Source organism: Corella eumyota, chromosome 2 (genome assembly GCF_963082875.1).
Source record: "Corella eumyota chromosome 2, kaCorEumy4.1, whole genome shotgun sequence".
NCBI lineage: Eukaryota > Metazoa > Chordata > Ascidiacea > Phlebobranchia > Corellidae > Corella > Corella eumyota.
This window is the reverse complement of record NC_137491.1, coordinates 6,645,927-6,668,207: the sequence shown is the minus strand read 5'-3', so window position 1 is coordinate 6,668,207 and position 22,281 is coordinate 6,645,927. Positions and strand designations below refer to the sequence as shown.

At 30.0% G+C, this 22,281-nt stretch overlaps 4 protein-coding genes across 5 annotated transcripts; 3 read left to right on the top strand and 1 right to left on the bottom strand.

Annotated features, from left to right (window-relative positions):
* Positions 1-1,782: 1,782 nt before the first annotated feature.
* LOC145742018 (phytanoyl-CoA dioxygenase domain-containing protein 1-like) lies at positions 1,783-8,689 on the top strand. The gene is made up of 9 exons (XM_082559752.1): positions 1,783-1,866; positions 2,544-2,687; positions 2,796-2,919; positions 3,110-3,228; positions 6,864-6,885; positions 7,046-7,174; positions 7,356-7,501; positions 8,249-8,349; positions 8,489-8,689. The coding sequence occupies exons 1-9, from the start codon at positions 1,834-1,836 to the stop codon at positions 8,547-8,549; spliced, it is 879 nt and encodes a 292-aa protein (XP_082415878.1). The 5' UTR covers positions 1,783-1,833; the 3' UTR covers positions 8,550-8,689.
* On the bottom strand, positions 3,379-6,263 carry LOC145743980 (sphingomyelin phosphodiesterase-like). The gene is made up of 9 exons (XM_082562064.1): positions 6,006-6,263; positions 5,566-5,730; positions 5,050-5,411; positions 4,792-4,981; positions 4,576-4,699; positions 4,378-4,507; positions 4,077-4,232; positions 3,710-3,930; positions 3,379-3,632 (listed from the first exon to the last, which is right to left on the bottom strand). The coding sequence occupies exons 1-9, from the start codon at positions 6,261-6,263 to the stop codon at positions 3,379-3,381; spliced, it is 1,860 nt and encodes a 619-aa protein (XP_082418190.1).
* A 568-nt stretch (positions 8,690-9,257) lies between the features above and the next one.
* LOC145742026 (uncharacterized) lies at positions 9,258-14,079 on the top strand. Of its 2 annotated transcripts, none has more exons than XM_082559762.1 (14): positions 9,258-9,391; positions 9,963-10,060; positions 10,206-10,415; positions 10,546-10,629; positions 10,736-11,134; positions 11,254-11,337; positions 11,527-11,664; positions 11,859-11,924; positions 12,073-12,159; positions 12,356-12,517; positions 12,622-12,755; positions 12,947-13,143; positions 13,292-13,403; positions 13,557-14,079. In XM_082559762.1, exons 1-14 carry the CDS (start codon positions 9,333-9,335, stop codon positions 13,713-13,715), a joined length of 1,989 nt encoding a protein of 662 aa, XP_082415888.1. In that variant the 5' UTR covers positions 9,258-9,332; the 3' UTR covers positions 13,716-14,079. The 2 variants fall into 2 exon arrangements, with proteins under 2 accessions (XP_082415888.1, XP_082415887.1); XM_082559761.1 differs by having other exon boundaries at positions 12,613-12,755.
* Positions 14,080-15,722: 1,643 nt separating this feature from the next.
* On the top strand, positions 15,723-21,883 carry LOC145743494 (solute carrier family 15 member 2-like). Its single transcript, XM_082561466.1, has 19 exons — positions 15,723-16,296; positions 16,449-16,524; positions 16,703-16,844; positions 16,916-17,008; positions 17,120-17,219; positions 17,299-17,389; positions 17,573-17,650; positions 17,879-17,961; positions 18,096-18,179; positions 18,684-18,818; positions 18,978-19,099; positions 19,195-19,276; positions 19,527-19,694; positions 19,882-20,037; positions 20,098-20,144; positions 20,239-20,358; positions 20,525-20,783; positions 20,848-20,955; positions 21,178-21,883. The coding sequence occupies exons 1-19, from the start codon at positions 16,174-16,176 to the stop codon at positions 21,409-21,411; spliced, it is 2,301 nt and encodes a 766-aa protein (XP_082417592.1). The 5' UTR covers positions 15,723-16,173; the 3' UTR covers positions 21,412-21,883.
* Positions 21,884-22,281: the final 398 nt, after the last annotated feature.

Here is a 22,281-nt window from a genome sequence, read left to right as displayed (position 1 = left end):
TGTATTGCTAAGAATATATATATTAGGGTAAACAAGATTAGATAAATAACTAGCATGGCAAATAAAAAAAAAAATTATATATAATAATACCAGTAACAAAGCAAAAAGTATTAAAATTTTAATGTGAAGGACAAGTGTGGGATTGTCCAAATTAAACATCCATTCTAAAATTTTAGCAATAATGTGTTTAAACAATTTATTTAAACTAAATAGCAATTTGTTTTCAAGGGTAAAAAACGTCATTTAGTACAATAAAAGCGTGGTTACATTTTAATATTAGATTGATTTAAAAGGTTTTGTGGGTTGGCTTGCATTAAATTTGGTGGTTCATTTTCCTGTCGCTGTCTGGTCGTGGTATCATGAGCCGTTTGTTGCATTCTCACACGTTTTCGTGTGTAATATTGCCAGTGTAAAAGCATTTGGTCTTCGATAAATTTAGCACAGGGCGTGTTTATAAGCTCATCCCTGAATTGTTTGTATTGTAATAATTCAAGCATGTAGATGCACTGCGGATATCGAATGTATTTAACATACTGTGGTTCTTTCCAATAAAGTAAATATTTAAGGTAATTGACGAAATTCTTTTCCTAAAAAAGGTTTAAAAAGATTAACATATAATTTAAAATAACGAAATAAAGATAAAAATTTTAAAAAATTACCAAAATATTACAATAACATTTGACTTGGCTATGTGATATTATAAAAGAAAACCATGTGCATGTTTTAAATCATGGACTTAATTTAGCCATATTTTTCCCATCACATTGATGCATAAAATATCTAATTAAATTAAATTGTACATTGTTTGCTGAACTATTTACTTTAAAATATCCTCTTTGAGCAAGGTTGTTCAGATAATTCGGATTTGCCAAACATTGCACAAACTCTAACTCAATTTGAAACCGGACAGAGTCATCACCCAACATCAATGGTTTTTGGCCACTAGGTGGCATGCCCATGGAAGGTGGCAGTTGCTGAGCCATGCTTTAATTATCGGCCTGTTATCAGATGTACATTCAGTCTTTTATAATCTGTGAGGATCTGGGGATAAATTTGCTAATAAAATTTATTAGTGTTGCAAGTTTTAACAACTTTGCATCTTATATTAATGTTTACAAAACCTTTTTACAGTTATAGTACTGTTGTTATATAACAAAATTTGGCATTATAAACAAAGGTTTAAAAAATAATAATTGTGGTTGTAAAATATATACTTTTCAATTTTTAAACCATTAATTTTTAAACCCTTAAATTTATTAAGTTAACATTTGAATAAAATCTTAGTTATTTAAAAAATGATAATTTTTTGTTCCAAATTACACAATTTTACTATTAATTATTTATTCTCCATTTTAGTAACATTAAAGTATTTTTGTGTTGCCATAACTTATCGTTTTAGGGAAAGTTTTAAAAAATATGACGTAATTTTAACCATGCGTGACAAAACACAATAAGCAAAATAGTTTTTATACTATTAACCTTAGAAATTACAGTCTAAAGTTAAGTATTTAAACAAATTTACTATATTTAAGGTATACATTATTTGATAACTTCACTTATATTACATAAATAATGTTAAAATGTAAACTAATTAAGTAAAAAATTAAAATCAGCATTGCTTGAACAACACGAAGCCTTTTTCTACGGAAATGGCTGTAAAAGAGATCGCTTTGTAATTGTTTTGTTTTTGTCAGGATCTAAAGCGTTATGTACATATCTCTACCAAATATTTAGTTGTTGATTTCGAACTAGTATTAATGGTTAATTTTATATCTACTTTTTAGGTGTCATATCTGTGTAGAACTAAGTTAAAAACTAGTATTGCGTACAAATATGAAAGAATTTACAGAGAAAGACGCACAAAAGGTAAGTTGTTAAAACCACGTGCAGCGTGTTGTAAATATCAATGGGCAATTTTATAACCAATGCTTGTAAAATTTTGTTACGAAAAATGGTAATGTTTTAGTTTGAAATGGTCATGTAGTTTTGAAACAACTACCACATGGGTAAGCTTCACAGTTGAACTATTTCGAAATGGAAAGCTGAATGTGGTTACGCAAACTGAACATCATGCTATTAGTTAATATTAGCGTTATGCTGCCAACCGTGGCTTTTTTATTTTATAAATTTTGTAAATATAATTAAAATAAGCAGGGTTTAACTTTAGTAAAAGTTTAAATAAACCGTTTCTGATTTATCCAATCCTATACCACGTTGTCTGGGGATTTTACCTCTGTATTTCAATGTGTTTTGGATTTGATTTTAATACCCAAACCAGATATGCTACTTTAGAGTACAAAACAGGAAGTATTTGAAGGGTAAACTAGTTGTAGTTTGTTTTATTTAATATATAGAGTAGAAATATACGAGTAGGCCAAATTTCTAAGAAGAATTTATGTTTTAGTAACCCAAAAAGCGACAGTTATAAAATGAATTAATTTGTTTTTAAAATACTGTACTTTTCCATTCTCTCTTATGCAATATTTTTTAGACATTATTTAAAAATCCCTGCACATTTTAATACATTTATATTACTTCGAAAGTTTTTCGATGACGGATATCTTACGATCGAAAATTTTGCGTCGAACGAGGAATGTGACAAATTGAGAGAGGAATGTTCGAGGTTGGTGGACGAAATGAATCCGGACGAACATAAGGTCGCCTTTTCAACAACAACCCACCAACACGTAAGTATTTTGTTTTCAATAGAAAAGTAAGTTATAAATGTACTTTCTATTTAAACTTTTGCTTTAAATTTTACACTGCTTACTCTAAAATAAGACCCACTTTTATAGATAAATAACGACTACTTTTTGACGAGCGCCGACAAAATTCGATTCTTTTGGGAAAAAGATGCTCAAGATGAAGATGGAAATTTAAATCGACCAAAACATTTGGCTTTAAATAAAGTTGGACATGGTGGGTTTACAAGTTAATATTATATCGCCTTAATAAAATGTTACATTATAAAGTTTTGTAGATTTTGTATCGTTGGAATATAGTATTCTTCCGAAGGAAAATATTCTTTATATTTCTTGTTGAATACGTTTAGATACTAAACCATAAAAACAATTTTTGTTGTTCTCTATAAAGTTTTTCTATATTTTAGCTCTTCATTGGCTAAGTCCTCCTTTTAAAGCCTTTTCTTTTGATGAAAGAGTTAAAAATGTTTTAAGAAAACTAAAATTCGTCCGTCCAATGATCCCACAAAGCATGTATATTTTCAAGGTAATTTAATTATACCAAATTGTTATTTAAATTCTATGTTCATTTCAAAAATATCAATTTTTTTTTGATGTTATGTTTATTAAAGAAAACAAAATTTCGGTAATACCGCCACCAGCAAACCAAACCTAACATATTAGCAAAATCGCGTATTTAACAAATAGTTAACTTTTTAAAACTGTAGTTGTGATATGGCTTTAAGCTGTCGGTAGTGGGCGCTATTGGTTCGTCCTTGTTAGACGTTGTTTTCGCGCAAACGGGAAAATGAATTCCTTTTCCAATGTCACAAACAATGTTTTTAATGCAATCTTTTGTGTCGCAATTAAGTTGACCTGGAATAACCTCCGATGACCTCAAAGTAAAATCATGAACGTAATATCGTAGGTAGTTTTGTAGGGACTTTGGGACTGTAGCTAAAATTAAAACTAATCTTAAAATAAGGTATTTTTATTGTTTTAGTAATAGTATTTAATATAGTAATTACCGTTTTGGGATTCATTATCCAAAAACTCGATCCAACTTTTAAGTAACTTTCCCCAACTTTTGGCCGTTAAATCTTTTAGGTTATAATTTTTTAATGCGTCATACTCTAGTCTCCAATCAGTCTTGTTCACTAAATTTGCTTTGTTTAAATCAAGGCTGTATGTTTGATGGTTTAATACTGACCATGTTGAGTTTGTGTAGAAGCCGTCAACATCGTAAACTCTAAGTAGATAAAAAAAATGAGTAAACCTGAACAGTAGACCAATTAAAATTTGGAAAAAAATGCGTTTTTTTTTCCGAAACTTTAACAAAATGGTATGAATGTCGTTCTTGAATTATCTTGTATGCTATAAATGCAAACATCTAACCTGTAAGCTGGGTTGACAGCAACATATGGGGTCACACTTGGTGCAAGGTAAGCCACAGACATCGGTTGATTGTTGGAGTAAAAAACCTGAAATTCGTCGAAGTGAGTGTGTCCAAAAAACTGTCCGCTTATGGTGTCCCGAAAACGTGTTATAATTCTACACAAGTAATGTACTGTGATAAAAATTGCAGTTTCTTTATCTTTTGCCAGGGACGGGCTTTTTTATAGGAATATGTTATCCTAATAGTTTATATAGCTCTATGTACAATGAAAGATGTACAATGAATATGTGGTTTAGTAACCTTATGTAGTTTGTTGTCCATGTTTTAAAACATTCCGGTTCTCGACCCGGCGGCACGTGACCAATCACTTGCACCTTTTCTCCTTTTTGTTCTGCTTCAGTTAGCACGTTGGTGAACCATTGCAACATACCTAAAAACGAAAGTATAAAACATTTACTAATGTTAAATTTTTTGTTGTTGAAGTGCGGTTGTACTGACCACCAGGGTCATGTGGTTTGAGCCATATCCACCAATTCAAGGTATAGCAAAGATTTGTATTGAGTGATATGATACGAAAACCCGGCTTCACCAACACCGTATAAAATCCACCTTTTCGTACGTTCTGCAAAAATAAATAAATTTCGTTTTGCTTTTAAAGAAGCAATAGGTTGTGGGTAAACATTTAAACATTGATTGAAAAATTATCTTTCTCACTTTTAATTCTTCTTTTGGAATCCATGGTGACCACGCTTTAGCTAGTGCATCATACAACCACGTGACCGAGTATTTTTTATCTACATTAAGACCACTAGGTGGAAAATTATTTGACGGAAAACTGTCGTGATTTCCCACCGAGGGATATACTGGGATGCCGGGAAAATATTTTAAAAACATTTTTGTCAACCTGAAATATTGCATTTAGTTAAAAGTTTCTGTAGTTAAAAAGTTGCTAAAAATATCTGTTATACTTACTTGAAAGTAAGATCAATCATCTTAGCTCTTGACTGCGCCCATACGTCATGTGCGGGGATGTCTCCCGTCCAGATGACGTAATCAAATTTCTGGTAAATTTCACCTTTTCTGGAGCCAAGTTTTTGGAACAAGTTTTCAAGGGTCCAAATGGGTAAATCGCAACTGTGGTAATCGCCCCACACCCCCGCGGGCCTGAATGTGTCGTGGGGGTTGCTCTTAATTTTTTCGCCTGTAAGTGGGTTAACGATGGTCACGTGATTTTTACCGAGGTCTCGGCAACAAATCGGTTCGTCGCAATTAGCGTTTCCACCTATCTTGTATTCTGTGTCGACGTGAACATCGCTTATGTGCAAAACCTGTAAGACAACCGATTGTTATTTCTAGGAAGCCTTCAGTATATTTATTAGTTAAAGTGTATATTTATTTGCCAAAAACAGGCTCTTATATCTTGTATTTTGTGTCAATTTTTTTAAAATTTTATGTTAGGATTATTATGTCTTGTTTGTTTTTGTGTACCTTTATAGTTAATGTAGTTCTTGGTTTTACAAGCATGTTACGATGTTGTTTAAAATTTGAAGGAATGTCGACTTTCCAACTGCTTAAACCACTGTTGTTAATGTAGTGAATCGGGCAAATATCGGGCATGGATATTCCACAAATTTCTTCTGCAGAAAGCGTGATCTAGATAACATGATAGCTATATTTAATGTCCAAACAGAAAATTAAAAAACTGTTTCGACTTTTTTCTAAAAATTCTAAATTTATTTTTAGCAAACGCTCAAGTTAGTTGTTGCTAAACTTGCCTTATAATAACACAAATGTGAACCTAACACTGGTATAATATATTGGTAGAATTACTATATGGCTAGAACCAAACTATTACAAATAAAAATTATACTCCTTTTCTCAAATTGTTAGGCAAAATGTGGGTTTAAGTTTATCAGTTTATAGCTCACGCGTGTAAGGACTTGTACAACTTCTGGTCCAAAGATTTTGATACTTCCCTGGCAAACCTCGGGTGCTTCAACCTTAAAATATTCGCAACCCGCTTCTAACCAATATTGTATTTTACTGTGATCGTCATTTGGCGAATAACTTTTTGCTTTCCACAGTTCGTAGTTAACCCACATTGTACAAGCAGTGCAACGCATTCCGACGTTTGGGCCCTTTAAAATTAAGACGTAAAAATTAGAAAGAGGAATATCACGTTGCATCTGCAATATAAATATCATAAAACAATATTTTCGGATTTAAAAAAAAAACTTACATTTTCTTCTGAACTGTTTATTTTTCTAACAAAGCTTGTAATATCTTGTCTAAAATGATTCTTTATATCCTGGACAAGTTTAACATGCTCCTAATATGTAAAGAATTTTAATGCTTTAAATTCTGTATGATGCTGAAATTTAAATTTATACAACTTACCCTTTTTCTATATAAATCTGTTTTGTAAATTGGCAATGCTTGAACACAAGTTACGAAAAAAATTGATACAAAAATGATATTTAACATTGAATTTAAACAAAACATTAACTAACTCAAAAACAAAAAAAACAACTTGAACAGCTGTAAAAAAACTATTGACTACTGAATTTTACTAAAAAAGCTCGCATCAATTTAAGTACTTATGTTTATTTGCCTTAAGAAGCAAAGTTTAATTAGTTTAAGATTTCGTGAAAAATTGGAAGGAATTTTTGTTGCCCTTTCTTTATACAAGCACGTTAAATAGAAGCAGCACCTAATAGAATGCGATACACTGTAAAAATTGTTATACTCATTGAAATGGAAACTAAATCAATTAACCTTTTTTTTAGCAACCTCGCATTGGAGGAGAAGGTATGTCTTAACTTATCTTATGTAAATTATAGTGTTTAGCAGTCAATTAAATTGCTTTCACGGAGGCAAATTTTTTTTCATATTATTGAAATAATAATAATATAGTTAGTGCATGATAACAATGTATTTTTTGTTTAAATAAATGTGTATACGCTTTTAGTCAATATTCATATCGATGGAACTTTTCTTTACTCTGATCCTTTAAAATTGCTTGGTTTGTGGGTTGCCTTGGAGGATGTAACAATGGAAAATTCATGCATGTGGTTTGCCAAAGGATCGCATAAGACAGGTTTTTCTTTTTTTAGCAAATATTTTAATGTTCAACCTTCTTTTTTTATACAAATTTTGCTTGTAACTATTTTAGTTTAAACTTGCCATAACAATGTGGTGTATTTATAACGTTTATATTTCGAAGCTATTTTTAGTTTAAACTAAAATTAATTGTTTAGTTTTTTTTTTATTTAATTTAGCAAATACGAACTACAGGTTTGTGAGAAACAAAGTAGAAGGTGCTTATCCGTTTACTATGCACGAAGGGAAATTAGATGAAATTCCAGAGGAACGATTTGAACCAGTGCCTGTTAAAAAAGGAACACTGGTTTTAATTGATGGCTTGGTAATATTTTAAACAGAGCCGTTTATAAAGGGTCGACTGAAAATGAGGGAATGGAAATTGAAGGAACGGAAAATGAAGGAACGGAAAATGAAGGAACCGGAAAATGAAGGAACGGAAAATGAAGGAACCGGAAAATGAAGGAACGAAAAATGAAGGAACCGGAAAATGAAGGAACGGAAAATGAAGGAAAAGGATATAAAGGAACCGGAAAATGAAGGAAAGCAAAAAAGGAGAAGGCGGAATCTTAAATACTAAAACGCGGAAATACCGTTGACTGTTTATTTAGGATTACTGTCATTTATTCGAGAATTGATAAGCGATAATGAGTTAATTTTTATTACCCCAGCATACCCTAACTCTCTTCTATAAAATGCCCGTTTATTTCTAAAATAATATTGACTTAAATACAAATAAACAGTCAACGGAATTTCCGCGTTTTATTTTTTTTAAATTCCGCCTCTCCTTTTTTTACTTTCCTTTAATTTCTGTTCCTTTATTTTCCGGTTCCTTCATTTTCCGTTCCTTCATTTTCCGGTTCCCTCATTTTCCGTTCCTTCATTTTCCGTTCCTTCAATTTCCGTTCCTTCATTTTCCCCTCAAATTCCGCGTCCTCTTTATAAATCCCTATTTTATACAAGTTTTTAAATATAAAGTGGCTCTGTATTTAACAAAATGTTTTTGACACAATATTTTAGCACACGAGTATTTTTTAAACACGACAACTTTGCTAAATTAATTTTTTTGTAGGTTTATCACCGTAGCAACAAGAATCTGTCTGATAAATCTCGACATATTTACACATTCCATGTAACTGAGACCCACAATTGTGAATGGAGTAAACGAAACTGGTATCTAACTTTATTTTCAATTTATACTTACCTTTATTTAGTTTAGGTTTGGATTAAAATATCACAGTTTTTGTAATATGTTAATTTGTTTAACTAAGAAACCTGTAACTAAATTTTATTTCCGTATTTTATATTTTAGGATGCAAGAAAATGAAACATATTCATTCCCAATCATTTATGATGATTCGAAATTATTCTAAAAAATTGCCCAATAACACAACTAAAAAAATTTACCTTGTTTACTAAATATGTATTATTTGTATGTGTTTACAAACATTATTTTGCAATCATTATTTGTGTTTTAATAAACTTTTGTGTAATGGTTTGGGTTTAATAAAACGCCTACTTACTTATTTAACTTATTTACGTTTAAAAACCTTTATATGAAATATATTTAGTTGGTAATCATATATTTGTAATTGGTCAAATCATAGATATAGTAAAATAAGATTTTAGTATATGATCTTTTTAGAAATTAGGGGTAGGGGACATGAACGACAGCCACATTTTTGTTTCGTTCTCCGTTTAAAAAGGGGCGACTGAAAATAAGAGAATGGAAATTGAAGGAACGGAAAAGGAAGAAACGAAAAATGAAGGAACGGAAAATGAGGGAAACGAAAAAGGAAAGGGCGGAATCTTAAATACTTAAACGCGGAAATACCGTTGACTGTTTATTTAGGATTACTGTCATTTATTCGAAAACTGATAAGCGATAATGAGTTAATTTTTATTACTCCAGCATACCCTAACTCTCTTCTATAAAATGTCCGTTAATTTCTAAAATAATATTGACTTAAATACAAATAAACAGTCAACGAAATTTCCGCGTTTTATTTTTTTAAGATTCCGCCAAATTCCGCGTCCCCGTTTAAAAAAACACCAGATGGGGGATTTTTAGTCACGTGGTAGTTTATTTTTATATATTTTCAATATTTAATTAAAAAAGAGAACTTTTGTAAATTTAATTTTTTTTTAAATTTAATATGAGTTTTTCTTTTGGGAGTACCGCTAAGACGACTGCTTCAACAGGAACTGGATTCGGGTAAACTTTTGAATTTAATTTTTTCTGTCTGTATCACTCTCAGACTGAGTTATAACGATTGTCGATTGTCAAGTAACTGGCTGCTTAAGTGTCAGACTGTCTGACTGTGTATTTTATGTATTAATGTTTAAAATTGTTGGCGTTTTAATACGGTTATCTATTTTTTTTGTTCTTTTTGTTTGTTTTTTAGGATTGCTTATTATTAACATGCCACTGACCCAGTCTGGAAAGTGGGGCATTGTGCACGCACGAGATTTTTTTCATTAAAAAAATTGCACGTCTGGAATTAGCGTTTTGCACGCCTGGTTTCTTAAAAAAATGTGCACGCGCAGTACTGACGCCTAAAACACGCTAACATAAATCACGCGTGCACGCCTAGACAGGAAATTTTGGTATGCGTGCACGCGCGATCACGCATTTTTTTACGCTTGCACGCACGAGATCTCATCGAAAACTGCCCTACTTTCCATACTGGCCACTGACAAACTGACAAAAAAAATGACAGTTTATAAACATAATTTATTATGATTTTCAGATTTTAAATTAATAAAAAGTGAAACATTTTATTTAGTTTCGGTGCAACAAGCACTCCAGCTGCTGGACAAGCAACTTCTGGCTTTAGTTTCGGAAAACCAGCAGCTACATCAGCTACAACTGGATTTTCTTTTGGTAAAACCTAAATAATTGTTGTAAAATTTAGTTATTTTATATTTAATTATTTAGTCACGATATATATAAAATATTATATTACTCGAATAAAAATCATAGATTGACCATAAATTGGTACTTTTTTATTTTTTGTATATAATATTAGGAGCTAAACCAGCAGCTTCAACTGGAACCAATTTATTTGGTGCACCAGCAAATACTCAATCCACAACAGGAGGTGGTTTATTTGGCTCATCAACACCAGCTAGTTCATTATTTGGTGGTGCCGCACCAATAAACCAGAGTGGTATTGGTTCAAGTTTTTCATTTAGTCAAACAACTATTGCTGATGCAGCAAAAACGAATACTGGTTTTGGTGATTAGATTATTTAAAATTGTTTTATGTATTTTTTTTTCAAATAAAAAAAACATGTAATACTTAAAAATTAAAGTTATGTAAACTTGACTTAAAATTGGACTTTTTAATTTTTGTTATTATATAAAAGGTTTTAAATCAAGTACACCCGTAGTCAGTTCTGCTGCAGCAACTGGATTTTCATTTGGGTCTACTGCTCAGCCTCAACCTGCAGGTGAATTTTTTTACATTAGTCTTCTAGTTAATTAACATTTTAACTTAAAGTTCAACAATTCAAAAGTCTTAAAAAAATTATTTGTTATTTTAAATAAATTTCTTAGCTAAACTAGGATTCGGATTTGCTGCAACATCCGCACCAACTTCTTTTGGTGCACCAGCTTCAACAACCACTCAATCAGCTGGTTTTAGTCTGGGTGGTGGTGCACCAACAAGCACCACTGCCAAACCATTTGAGTTCGGTGCTGCAACTACTCAAAGTTCGTCACCATTTGTTCTTGGCAGTGGTGTTTCAAATACACCAACCACAAAACCACCTGCATTTGGTGCAGCGCCACAGTCGTCTGGTTTTAGTTTCGCATCTGGATTAAGTTTAGGAAATCCAACCTCTATAGCAACAACCAGTGCAGCTCCAGCTTTTGGTTCAAACATAAGTGGTCCCAAATCTGGTTTTGGTCTTTCTTCAACTGGAACACCGACGACCAAACCACCAGCGTTTGGAAGTAAATTAATTTTTATAATATAAAATGTTGATATACAGTTAAAATTTGTATAAAGGGGTTTAAAAATTCATTATTATAAGTTTGTTGCTGTTTTACATGTATTAATAGACTATGTTTAGGTACTCCAACAACAGCACCTACTACTAGTGGGCTTGGAGGATTTAAGTTGGGAGGGCTGCCAACTACAACAGCCACTACATCTGGTAAATTTACTCAACTTGGTTTTGCTTTAATAAAATAGAAATATTCTTTTTGCAATAATATTTTTTTTCAATTAATGAAAGTTTTTGTTTATTACTTCTATGTGATAAATACAATAAAAAGTTTATACGTGCAGTTTAAAAATATTGTTTTTTAGAAAAAGGGACTAAAATTTTTTTTTGAATTTTCAGCACTTGGAGGATTAAATTTTCCAGCTTCGACTTCTGCCACTACTACACAAGCTCCTGCTGGCAGTGGTTTTTCCCTTTCCTTTACAACTACTGCAGTTACCACTGCTTCTGCTGGAGTTACCACTGCTCCTGCTGGAGGTAAGTAATATACATATTTGTACCAACATTTATGTATGCTTTTTTATATTAATGATGTGTTAAATATCAATTTAGTTTTCTTCTTCAACTGTTTAATAAGTTGTTTTTTTTGCAACTAGAAAAACTTAGCTTTATTGTTGTTTTATAAAATATATAATTAACTAAATAGTTTTATGTGAGAAAGTTTTTTCTAGGTTTTAAACTTGGTGGTTTGACAAGTAATGCAAAAACATCTCTTGGATCTGGATTTGCTGGAGCTTGTGAGTGAATTTTAACATATTTTTTATATCAGGAGAATTTTAAATTAGCATTAACATTTTTTTTTTCAGCTATTAGGAAAATGTTTTTTTTTTTTAGTAAAAAAACTTGTATATTTTATTATATATTTTTTAAACTTATTATTTGTAGTACCCACTCCATCGGGTGCAACATTTTCACTAAACAAACCAGCCACCACTTCTGCTCCGAGTCTTGCTGGTACTCTCTTGTCTTCAAGTAAATAAAAACACTTTAATTGTTGGTTATAATTTGAAGGCTATAACAAGAATATTAAATGTATAATAAAACTTGCTAGTGATTTAGTGTACATATATTAAAGACTGTACAATTTGCTATTTTTGTTTTTATGACTGGCTAATTACCAAAGAGTTAAATCTAATTGCCAAGTACTAATGTATTAACTTCTTTGTAGCCACTTTATCGGCACCAAGTACAACGGCTACAACAAGTGGTTTGACTTCCAAATCGTTGTTTCCATCTACATCTACAACTAAACCTTTAACCTTAAATCTGGGAGCCACAAGTAATTTGGCAACAACTACGGCAGCTACTGGTGTTGGTACAAGTACAGCAGGTAACCAAAAAATATATTTCAGTTCCATATATCTTAATACTTTTCTTGTAAAAGCTTTTTTTTATTATTTTCTAATTTCTATCTAACTTAAAAAGCTGCACCAGCTTTAAGGTATAAAGATCTGGAGACGAAAATAAACAAATGGACTTCGGATCTTGAACAACAAGAACGTTTATTTCTTAATCAAGCCACACAAGTTAATGCCTGGAACAAACTACTCATCGATAATTCAGAGGAGGTTTTATTTTTTTTCAATTTAGTAAATTTTTTGGCATTTTGACGTGAAGAAGTATCGCAAAATTATTTTTTCCACAACTATCTTCTAAAAAAATATGAATGTGGTGGTTGCAGTCTGGTAAATTATTTTTTAAAAATTTCTTTGACATGAAATTTCTGTAAAAAATAACTGTGTACAATCTTATTCATAAGATCACATCCCTAAATCAAAACTACGAGCGTGTCAAAGCCGACCAACAGCGCCTGAACCAAGAATTGGATTACATCAAAACCCAACAGAACGAGTTGGAAGAGATTCTTGTACCTTTAGAAGAGGCAACCAAACAACAAGTCAACTCACTTGCTGCTTCAGTTCACACTCACCATGCTGATATTGAACGAGAGAGAACGTAAGAATCAAAAATATTTGTTATTGTTTTGTATTGATTTTTTTGTAATAAATACCGTCCATTTTTAGGTTGCATCATAAAAATTGTATTGCTATTAGGTTTGGATTTTACTTCACCATTATTAAAGTAATTATATTTTGTTTTTCAGTTACAGTTTGGCTGAAAATATAGACGGCCAACTGAAACAAATGGTTCAGGATCTGAGAGAGGTTATTGAACATATTAACGCCACTAGCACTCCAGTTGATTCTAATAATCCTGTAAGTATTTAGACACAAAAATAAGATTCCGAAAATGAAAAAAATCTTTACAGTTCCTTTATTTTTTTTCTTCTTTTTGCAGTTTTTTTGCAGTTTTTTTTTTTATCAAAGCGCAATAACTTTTAATGACCAATATGTAACCTTTTTTTTTAGATTAATCAAATTTCAAAGATATTATCAGCTCATATGGACTCGTTGCAATGGCTTGACACAAATTCCGGCTCCCTCCAGCAAAAATTAGATCAACTAACCAAGCAAGTAAATGATCGCAAGGTGGAGGAAGAGAGTCGATTCAGACTTGCGTTTGATTGAACCAGTATATTTGCAACTTGAATTTAATTAAAACTATTAGACATCTCTACATAAGAACAACGCTTTTGTTTTAGAGAACGTTGTTTTATATAAAGCAGTTGTTTATAAAGGCAATGTCATTAAACCCAACTACAATATTACATATGTGATATTTAAACTAATGTATTACTGCTTAACAATAATTAGTTTTTAGTCTTGTGCTGATAAGAACATATTTCGAAATATAACTTACATTTGTACATTACGGCATTTCGGTGAAATATATTGTAAAAAACTTTTTTATTGCCATCTGTTCGTAAATACACTTATGTTATTTGATTAATTGGTTTAACATTCGTACAAGAATAAATTTCCACGTATTGTTTATTCAGTCATCTGGGTTAAAACTATATATACATTTACACATGCTAATGTTAAAAATAGTTATTTTAAACTAGTTCACCTTTAATAAATACTAATTGGAAATTAAATTTAAGATAAAAAAATTTCACAATTTTTTTAAAATTTATTTACGATAAATTTTGGGTATTTTTCATCTATCATAAAAATGAATTTATAAAGGGATATTGTAAAAATATCAAGTTAGTGAGAACCTGTTATCAAATGGCAAATACGTAAGTAACTTAAAAACCAAGGTGAAAAAGAATGTTTAACCTTCTACCACTTACTTACATATTGTTCAATTACTCTTGGATAGGTCTAAGCTTGGTGTAAGGAATTTACTATTTTATGTTTTTTTTTAAACTACAACAACAGACGATATATTTTTTAACATCGTATTTTAGTTGCCAAAATTTTTAATATATATGTAAACTTTAAGTGTTATTTTACTAGGAACAATTAGTCTATTTATTATGTCGCTTGTAAATCTTAAACTTTTGAACCAGGTTTAAAGGTTTAAGTACACAATATGCTTTTTTGATTTCGTTAAAATTATGTTTTTAACAACCATAAGGATGCTAATAAGAATTTTCGTTGCCAACTTACCTTTTTCTTGAAGTACGGTTATTAATTAATTAATTGGTTTACAGAGCGCTTGTGTATTTTATAGCGATTAAGTTCAATATTTATTTCTTATCAGGTTGCAAAAAGAAAATGCTGATGAAATATAACGGAGCGCTAGATAAGTTTCTTGCTTATTTGATTAACATTTATGTAAGGAGAGGCTGAATGATTTACAGTACAAATCGAACTGCAATAATGACTGAATTTTTGTTACGACATATTTTATTTTTAGATTTTTGCACAGTTATAGTATAAAACCATAAATTAGTTCTAATACTAAGCCAGATTCGGTTATTATTATGTATAGGTCTACCGTTTTGTTAATTTTCTGTTTCAATCAAAAAAACTATATATGTTGTGTGTTAGAAACAACTAAACTATATATGTTATGTGGAAACAAATAAATAAAACAAATACATGTTTAAACAAATTCAAAAAATCGATAGAATAAATATTAAAAGATCGTTTTGTTACAATATATTTTAATGAGTTTTATTATATTTTAGGTAAACGTATCTTACAACTATTTTTTTTTAAAAATTTTTATAGAGATATCATTAAACAATTTTTTTTCGTCAAAGTAGTTTATTTTTAGCTTAAATTAGTTGAAACCAGGTTTAAAAATGTCCAATGAGAAAGAAGATAAGAAAAAGGGTAAAATTAAACTTTAATTTTTTTAAGTTATTTTTTAAAACAAAAATTTAAATTTAATAAATTATAATTCAGGTGATGTCGAAGAAATGGAAATAGAACAACCGGTGGTAAAAAGCTATAATTTTAGTTAAAAACTAATTAGTTGTAATTTTTTGGAATATAATATATTCACGCTTTACTAGAATGTTAGATATAAATTTAAACCAAGCAATAGTAAACGAGGATAAACGATAATATTAGAGTTGGATACCCATCGGCGATTTGACGTAACGTCTACCTCAAAACAAAAACAGAGAAAACGTGTCAAGATTTTGTTATTTTTAAGCACTGCAAACCTACTTAAGGGTTTCCTATTATGTTATGTTATATAAATCTGTGATGGTTTTTAGAGTTAGTATAGTTGTAAAATGTTGTTCATGCTTAAAACGTTAGCGCTTTAGCTGTTCACTGTTTAGGAATATCTTATAATAAAAACCTATAGATAGCATTATGAATATCTTAAACGTTATTATTATCTTAAAATGATGTTGTTATATTAAGAAACTAAGTTTCAATTTTATGTACAGCTTTTATTTCAGGTGTCTTATTGTTGCGTAGGAAATTTTCTATGAAATGATTGGCATATACGAGTCTAATCCTTTCCGCAGTTAAGGGAAGTTATGATTTAGATATTTCGTATGGGCCATAACGTGCAAGCATATTGTAATGCATTTTTAATAGTCAGTTTCATATCTATTACTCGGCGCATTTGATAGTTATATAATTTGGGTAACTTAGTGAGGGTTGAGGGTGGTCTGATATGCCGGACAATGGGTTAGATAGTAACGAATTAGAGCCTCTTATAGAACAAGATTTGGGTTTAAACCATGTCGAAAATAAAAGATCTTTAAAAGAAAAAGCAAAATTGCTTAAAGCTGAACTGGTTTGTTTAATTAATTTGGTTTTATAATGTTAGCTTTCTGGTTGCACTGTTTGGTATTATTATTATTTGTTTTTATGTAAGTAATTCTATATTTTTTAAATGATAAACCACATGATTTTTTTTTGTAATATATTTATGTTTATTTTTAACAGAAAGGATATCCAAAATGTGTTGGTTTTATTCTTGGAAACGAATTTTGCGAACGTTATTCGTACTATGGAATGCGAAGTAAGTTTACTGCGTTTATTAATTATATTTCTTTTTCGAATTTTTCTAAATTAAAGCTAGATTTATGTATTATACTTGACATTACATGTGACCATTTTTTAAAGTACACTAAGTTTAACGTAAACTTTAACAAACATGGGCGTATTCTAAACGATTTTGCTTTAATTTTGTCTTTTAGCAATTTTGGTCCTTTATCTAAACAGCTACTTAATGTTCGACGAAGACACTTCTACTGCCATTTATCACGCTTTTACTGTGCTTGCTTACTTATTTCCCCTATTTGGCGCTATAATTGCGGACAGTTGGTGGGGAAAGTACAAGTAAGTTAACTGCTAAACAAAACCATTTTAAAAATGTCAACGGTAGTAAAATTTTTTGTTTTGTATTCCAGGACGATCTTATGGCTTTCACTGGTGTATTGTATTGGTATGATCCTGAACATGATGGGATCAATTAACCCACTTGGAGACCTAACTGTTCATATGTAAGTTAACATTTAATTTAAATTTATATATTACATGACTATATCGTCAACATTCTTTATTGTGCAAGCCGTATTATTTTTTTTTTATTTGTTTGTTAACTTTTGTTATAGAATATTATCGTGTTTGGGACTATTCGTTATCGCAGTTGGAACTGGTGGAATTAAACCTTGTGTTTCTGCTTTCGGTGGTGACCAGTTTGAAATTGAACAAGTAATAAAAATATTATTATATTAACATATATTTAATACCTAAAATTATTTATTAAGTTAATATTGTTCAATTTTATTAGGAAAAATATCGACGTAGTTTCTTTTCGTTGTTTTACTTTGCCATTAACGCTGGCAGTTTAGTTTCGACTTTTATTTCACCAATTATCAGAGGCAAGTTTAATCATTTTTTAGTAAAAAATTTAATTTTTTGACAATTTTTACATTACGTTGTTGTTTGCTTTGTCAAAAAAATTTGTGAACTTATTTATTTATTTTGTTTTTAAAAATTTTTATATTTTTTATTTTTTTAGAAAGTTATTATAAAAATTTAAAATATTTTTTTTAATTTTTTAGACGAGGTCGTTTGCTTTGGAGGCCAATGTTATGCTCTTGCTTTTGGAATTCCCGCAGCCCTTATGGTTGTTGCTGTCAGTAAGTTAATATTTTAATTATGTTTTTATTATATATATGTGTTTATTAATTAAAATTTTCTGTTTAGGTAGTATTGTTTAACTTTGTTTCTATTTTAGTAGAAACAAAAAATCAAAGTTTTGTGACGTTTTTAAAATGTTTTTTACGTTTTGTAGTTTATTTTAAATATATAATGTAAAAAGTAAATATGTTTTTTTAAATATGTTAATTTTAAAATTTATTTTTAAGTCGCATTTTTGTTTGGCACAAAATGGTACAAAGTCATTCCACCTCAAGGAAACATCTTTCTTAAAGTCACAAAGGCAATCGCGGTAAGAACTTTTTAAAACAACAATAATATTTTGATCTTAGCATTGACGTTTAAATTCAAAAAAATTTGCATTTTAAAGTCAAAGAATTTGCATTTAAAATCCAGTTAAAATTTTTATACGTTAAATTACCATAGTGTGCAATAAGGGTAAGATGGAACACACCCAGTAAACAACGAACAAGGGAACATTGGTTGGATTATGCGGAAGCTGAACACGGGGTGATTAATTAAGGTTTTATCATTTACAAATCATTAACAAATCTTTTTGATCGAACCACAATATCGCATTTAATTTATTTACAATATTTATTTTAGATGTAACTTTGTATCACGTGCTTGTTTGCTTAGCATTAGTGTTTGTAAATTAGCCAGGACATGTATTGTAATTGTTTCACTATAAAGATATTTGTTTATTATTTTTAAAATTTTAGTTATATTGTTTAATTAACGAGCCTTTTGTAAACGTAAGCGTAAATCGTTATTCACAAACAACTGTGTTTGATTACAAAGGTGTACGATGTAAGCACATTTGTGAAATTAAATAAAAGTAAATGAATCCTTTAAGGTGTTGGAATAATATACCCACATCAATGACATGGCATTATGGCTTGGACTTTAAACTATTTAACAATATTTGGCTTGCTTTTTCCTAAAATTTTACAACCTTATTTTAATTCTAGTTTTTGTTGTAAAAACTGTCCCCAATTTATTTTTGATATACAGCGTCGATTATTGAAAGAAATTAAATACGTCCTTAGAATCCTGGTTTTGTACATTCCACTTCCCGTGTTTTGGGCTTTATTCGATCAACAAGGTTCTAGATGGACGTTACAGGCTGTTAGAATGAACGGATATGTGGTAAATATGGGTATTTAAATTGTTATATAAATTCATTAAGTTTAGTTCAGTTTAATTTCAAACAAATTTAACATTTTCTTGACTAGGTAATAACTTTAGTTTTTTATGAGCTACCTTAAATCTTTTAGATAAAAATTGAAACAATTAACTTTTATGCAGGGTTCTATTCGAATTCTTCCGGATCAAATGCAAATCTGTAATCCTCTTATTATCGTGACTTTAATTCCTTTGTTTGAAGTTACTTTATATCCTTGTCTCGACAAATTTAAGATCAATTTCAGGTAACCTAACATTTTTTTGTGATATTGATTCATCAATATATTGATGGCAATTTTCATTAAAAAAAAGTATTTTTATTGCAATTTTAAATGTTTAGTCCATTGCGCCGAATGTCAGCAGGGATGTTGTTAGCCGGACTTTCATTTGTTGTTGCAGGTTTAGTTCAACTTATGGTCGACGTAAGTAAAAAAGCTACATTCGACCTATTTTATTTATTTTTGAATTTTACAAACAAACCAATATCTCAAATGATAAACAATATAAATATTCAAAAAAAATAATTTTATATGAATCATAAATTATTTTTTTAAATATATAAAAGCTTGTCACAGCTATTACCATTAAGTGTATTAGCTTCATTAAGGCGAAAATGCTTTGAATTCACATTTTTCGGGATGCAAGATTTTATCACTCATATTTTTTTTGAAGGTTAACCTGACCAAGATTCCTGATGCAGAAGACCAATCAAGTTTACGGATTATCAACGCTGCAGATTGTAATATGTATTATAACTCGACGATATATCCGCAGTGGACTGCTGAAGATGTTATCGAAGGAAGTGCGGGAAGTTACCCAAATGTTTTATATCCTGGCAATGTAAGTTAATAATTTTTTATATTTTGTTGCAGAACTATTTCATGTTCTTTTTTTTAAAAGCGTTTATTTTATAAATAAAATGTATTGTTTTTGGGTGAAATGGGCCTATTTTAATTAAATAAAAAATATCTGTCGAATAAATGTAATATTGCTCATAAATTTTAGTTATATTTTGTTTCTGTTTAAGGCCACAGAGTCTAAGGAATGGCTAATTCACCCAGTAACAGAACCGATAAATTATGGCTGTGAAAATCTTGACTATACAGAAGACTTCGTTATGCAAGGGGATCATGCTATGGACTTTATAATAAGTAGGGGAACAGATGGACTGAAAAGTTACTCCGTAAGTTGCTTTGAATAAAATTTCTATATAAAAATTCTTAATTTCTTTATTTATTGGCAGGGCTTCCACACAACAAAAAAATCAGACAGTGGAAATGGAATAATCAGGTGCGTTAAAATATTTATTTAAGAAATAAAATATTTTTTTAGGGTAAAATATTAAAATAAAATTTAAACATGTTTTATATGTTTTATTTTTTAGTATTTTCAATGCATTAAATGAAAATATTACAATACAACTCCCTAACGCAATTACTAATGAGCCAATGAAACTTGCAAGTAATCAAATACAGAAAGACTTTAATGTTAAGGAACGAGGGACGTAAGATAATTGTTACTATCTATATATTTGTGGTATATATATTCATATAAATTGATAGCCTTTTATTACATTAAAGTGTATGAAAGAAAAAAAATTTTAAAGGGAAAAATTTTGTGAATTTTTTGTTTTCATTTTTTTAGACTATTAAATGTTGACATTTTTGCAGATTTGAAATGAAAGTGACTTTAAATAATGGAGACATAGTACAGGTACCATACACAGTGAATACAGGTGGTATATATACATTGGTGCTACGATCGAAGAATCCTTTAGTGCCCACGGATGAAGAAACTTTACTTTGGGATGAATACACCGACGTGTACTACAGCGACGTCAATATTTTCTGGATGATTCCGCAGTTTTTTATTATTACCCTTGGTGAAGTTTTTCTTTCTGTTACGGGATTAGAGTTTTCCTATTCTCAGGTATAAATTAAAAATTAAATTTAAATAAATAAACGTTTTAATTTTTTTTATTTTATTTTAATAGGCGCCCATTAGCATGAAGTCTGTACTCTCTTCCTTTTGGTTGCTAACTGTGTCGATAGGCAATATCATAGTGCTTATCATTGCAGAAGCTAAGTTCGTTCCTAATCAGGTAATGAGTGACCTTGTATGTGTTTAAGATAAAAATTAAAGCATCACATTATAATCTAAAAAGTTGATAAAAGTCTTTTAAGTTGCTTAATAAAGGCTTGAAACAAAATTATTTAACGCAAAACTGCAATCACGTAAATAATGTATACCTATTACAAAATGTATTAACAGCAAAAATGCAAACTGGGAATATTTAACTCTTTTATTTAATTTAAAATGACAGGCCGACGAGTATTTCCTTTTTGCTGGTTTGATTGGAGTTGCCTTGATTGCTTTTGTTTTCCTTGCGATCCGCTACAAATACGTCGATGAAAGCGAGTTTGTCGAAACTGGGGATGATGACGATGAAGATTCCAGTTTAACGATTACAGAAGACAAAAAGAAGATCATGGAGGAGGAGAAAGAGGCTCCGACTGGAAACTTGAACGATGGATTTGATCACGAAACAGAGTTTTAAATTAGTGGATTAATGACGTATTTTTATTGGGTACTAATTTAAAAATAAAAATGTAATTTTAAAAATTTTCAATCTGTAAAATGTATAATCACATATTTTAAAGTTTGTAAATTTTTATTAATTTAGAAAATATTTTTTCTTTTTTTATTGCCTCTTATTATCGTAAATGTTTTTAAAGGCTGTTTAACAACAAGGTTTGTTTTTCTGCATAAGAAATTGTTTGCTTTCTGTCAAAATTTTGAAGCAAATATTTGCTGTTCCATAGGTCGACAGCCCTAATTTATAGAAGTTTAAACACACAGCGTACCTTGCACGCATATTGTTTGGTAATCAAACATTACCATAAAACATTTACGTATGGGAACTGCATTTTGGCAATTATTGTGCGAAAAAGGCGAACAAAAGTTTAGTTCTGCGTTGCGCAATTTACATACCAATCTCTTTAAGAGATAAGAATTTATTAAAAATCAAAAATTCTTCTTTACTTACGTATACGTGTACGCAAATGAAGAATTATTTGACCTCTCTTTTTTCCTCATAATATAAAATTATGTTTCCTGATTGAAAGCAATTTATTTGGAATTTGTAGATGCAAGTCAGCTGGATATTTAAGTTATTAAAACTACATAGCTAATTAAATGCGATTTTATGTTTTGCCCATTAAATTGTTGTCTTACAGTTTTTAATAACCTTTTTAGGTACATCTTAGTATGGTGTATTTTATTAGGTTTTACGATGTCGTAATTTTGCTATTTAATGCACACATTGTTTTTTTGTAATTTACGACGCGAATGTAATTTTGCCAAGGGTAACATAATATTATTTGGGCGTTTTAATATTAAGGAACAGAGTATACATTTTTATGATATT

Excerpts from the sequence above, each read along its gene's own strand:
- LOC145742018 (XM_082559752.1), top strand. The coding sequence starts at position 1,834 with ATGAAAGAATTTACAGAGAAAGACGCACAAAAG. Across the intron at positions 1,867-2,543 it reads CAGAGAAAGACGCACAAAAG|TTTTTCGATGACGGATATCT; the intron begins GTAAGTTGTTAA and ends TTACTTCGAAAG. Across the intron at positions 8,350-8,488 it reads GAATGGAGTAAACGAAACTG|GATGCAAGAAAATGAAACAT; the intron begins GTATCTAACTTT and ends TTTATATTTTAG.
- LOC145743980 (XM_082562064.1), bottom strand. The coding sequence starts at position 6,263 with ATGCAACGTGATATTCCTCTTTCTAATTTTTACGTCTTAATTTTAAAG. Across the intron at positions 5,412-5,565 it reads GAACTACATTAACTATAAAG|TTACAGGTTTTGCACATAAG; the intron begins GTACACAAAAAC and ends CAATCGGTTGTC. Across the intron at positions 4,508-4,575 it reads CAAACCACATGACCCTGGTG|GTATGTTGCAATGGTTCACC; the intron begins GTCAGTACAACC and ends TTTCGTTTTTAG.
- LOC145742026 (XM_082559761.1), top strand. The coding sequence starts at position 9,333 with ATGAGTTTTTCTTTTGGGAGTACCGCTAAGACGACTGCTTCAACAGGA. Across the intron at positions 10,061-10,205 it reads TACAACTGGATTTTCTTTTG|GAGCTAAACCAGCAGCTTCA; the intron begins GTAAAACCTAAA and ends ATATAATATTAG. Across the intron at positions 13,144-13,291 it reads GATATTGAACGAGAGAGAAC|TTACAGTTTGGCTGAAAATA; the intron begins GTAAGAATCAAA and ends TTTGTTTTTCAG.
- LOC145743494 (XM_082561466.1), top strand. The coding sequence starts at position 16,174 with ATGCCGGACAATGGGTTAGATAGTAACGAATTAGAGCCTCTTATAGAA. Across the intron at positions 19,695-19,881 it reads ATGTTTTATATCCTGGCAAT|GCCACAGAGTCTAAGGAATG; the intron begins GTAAGTTAATAA and ends TTTCTGTTTAAG. Across the intron at positions 20,784-20,847 it reads TAGAGTTTTCCTATTCTCAG|GCGCCCATTAGCATGAAGTC; the intron begins GTATAAATTAAA and ends TTATTTTAATAG.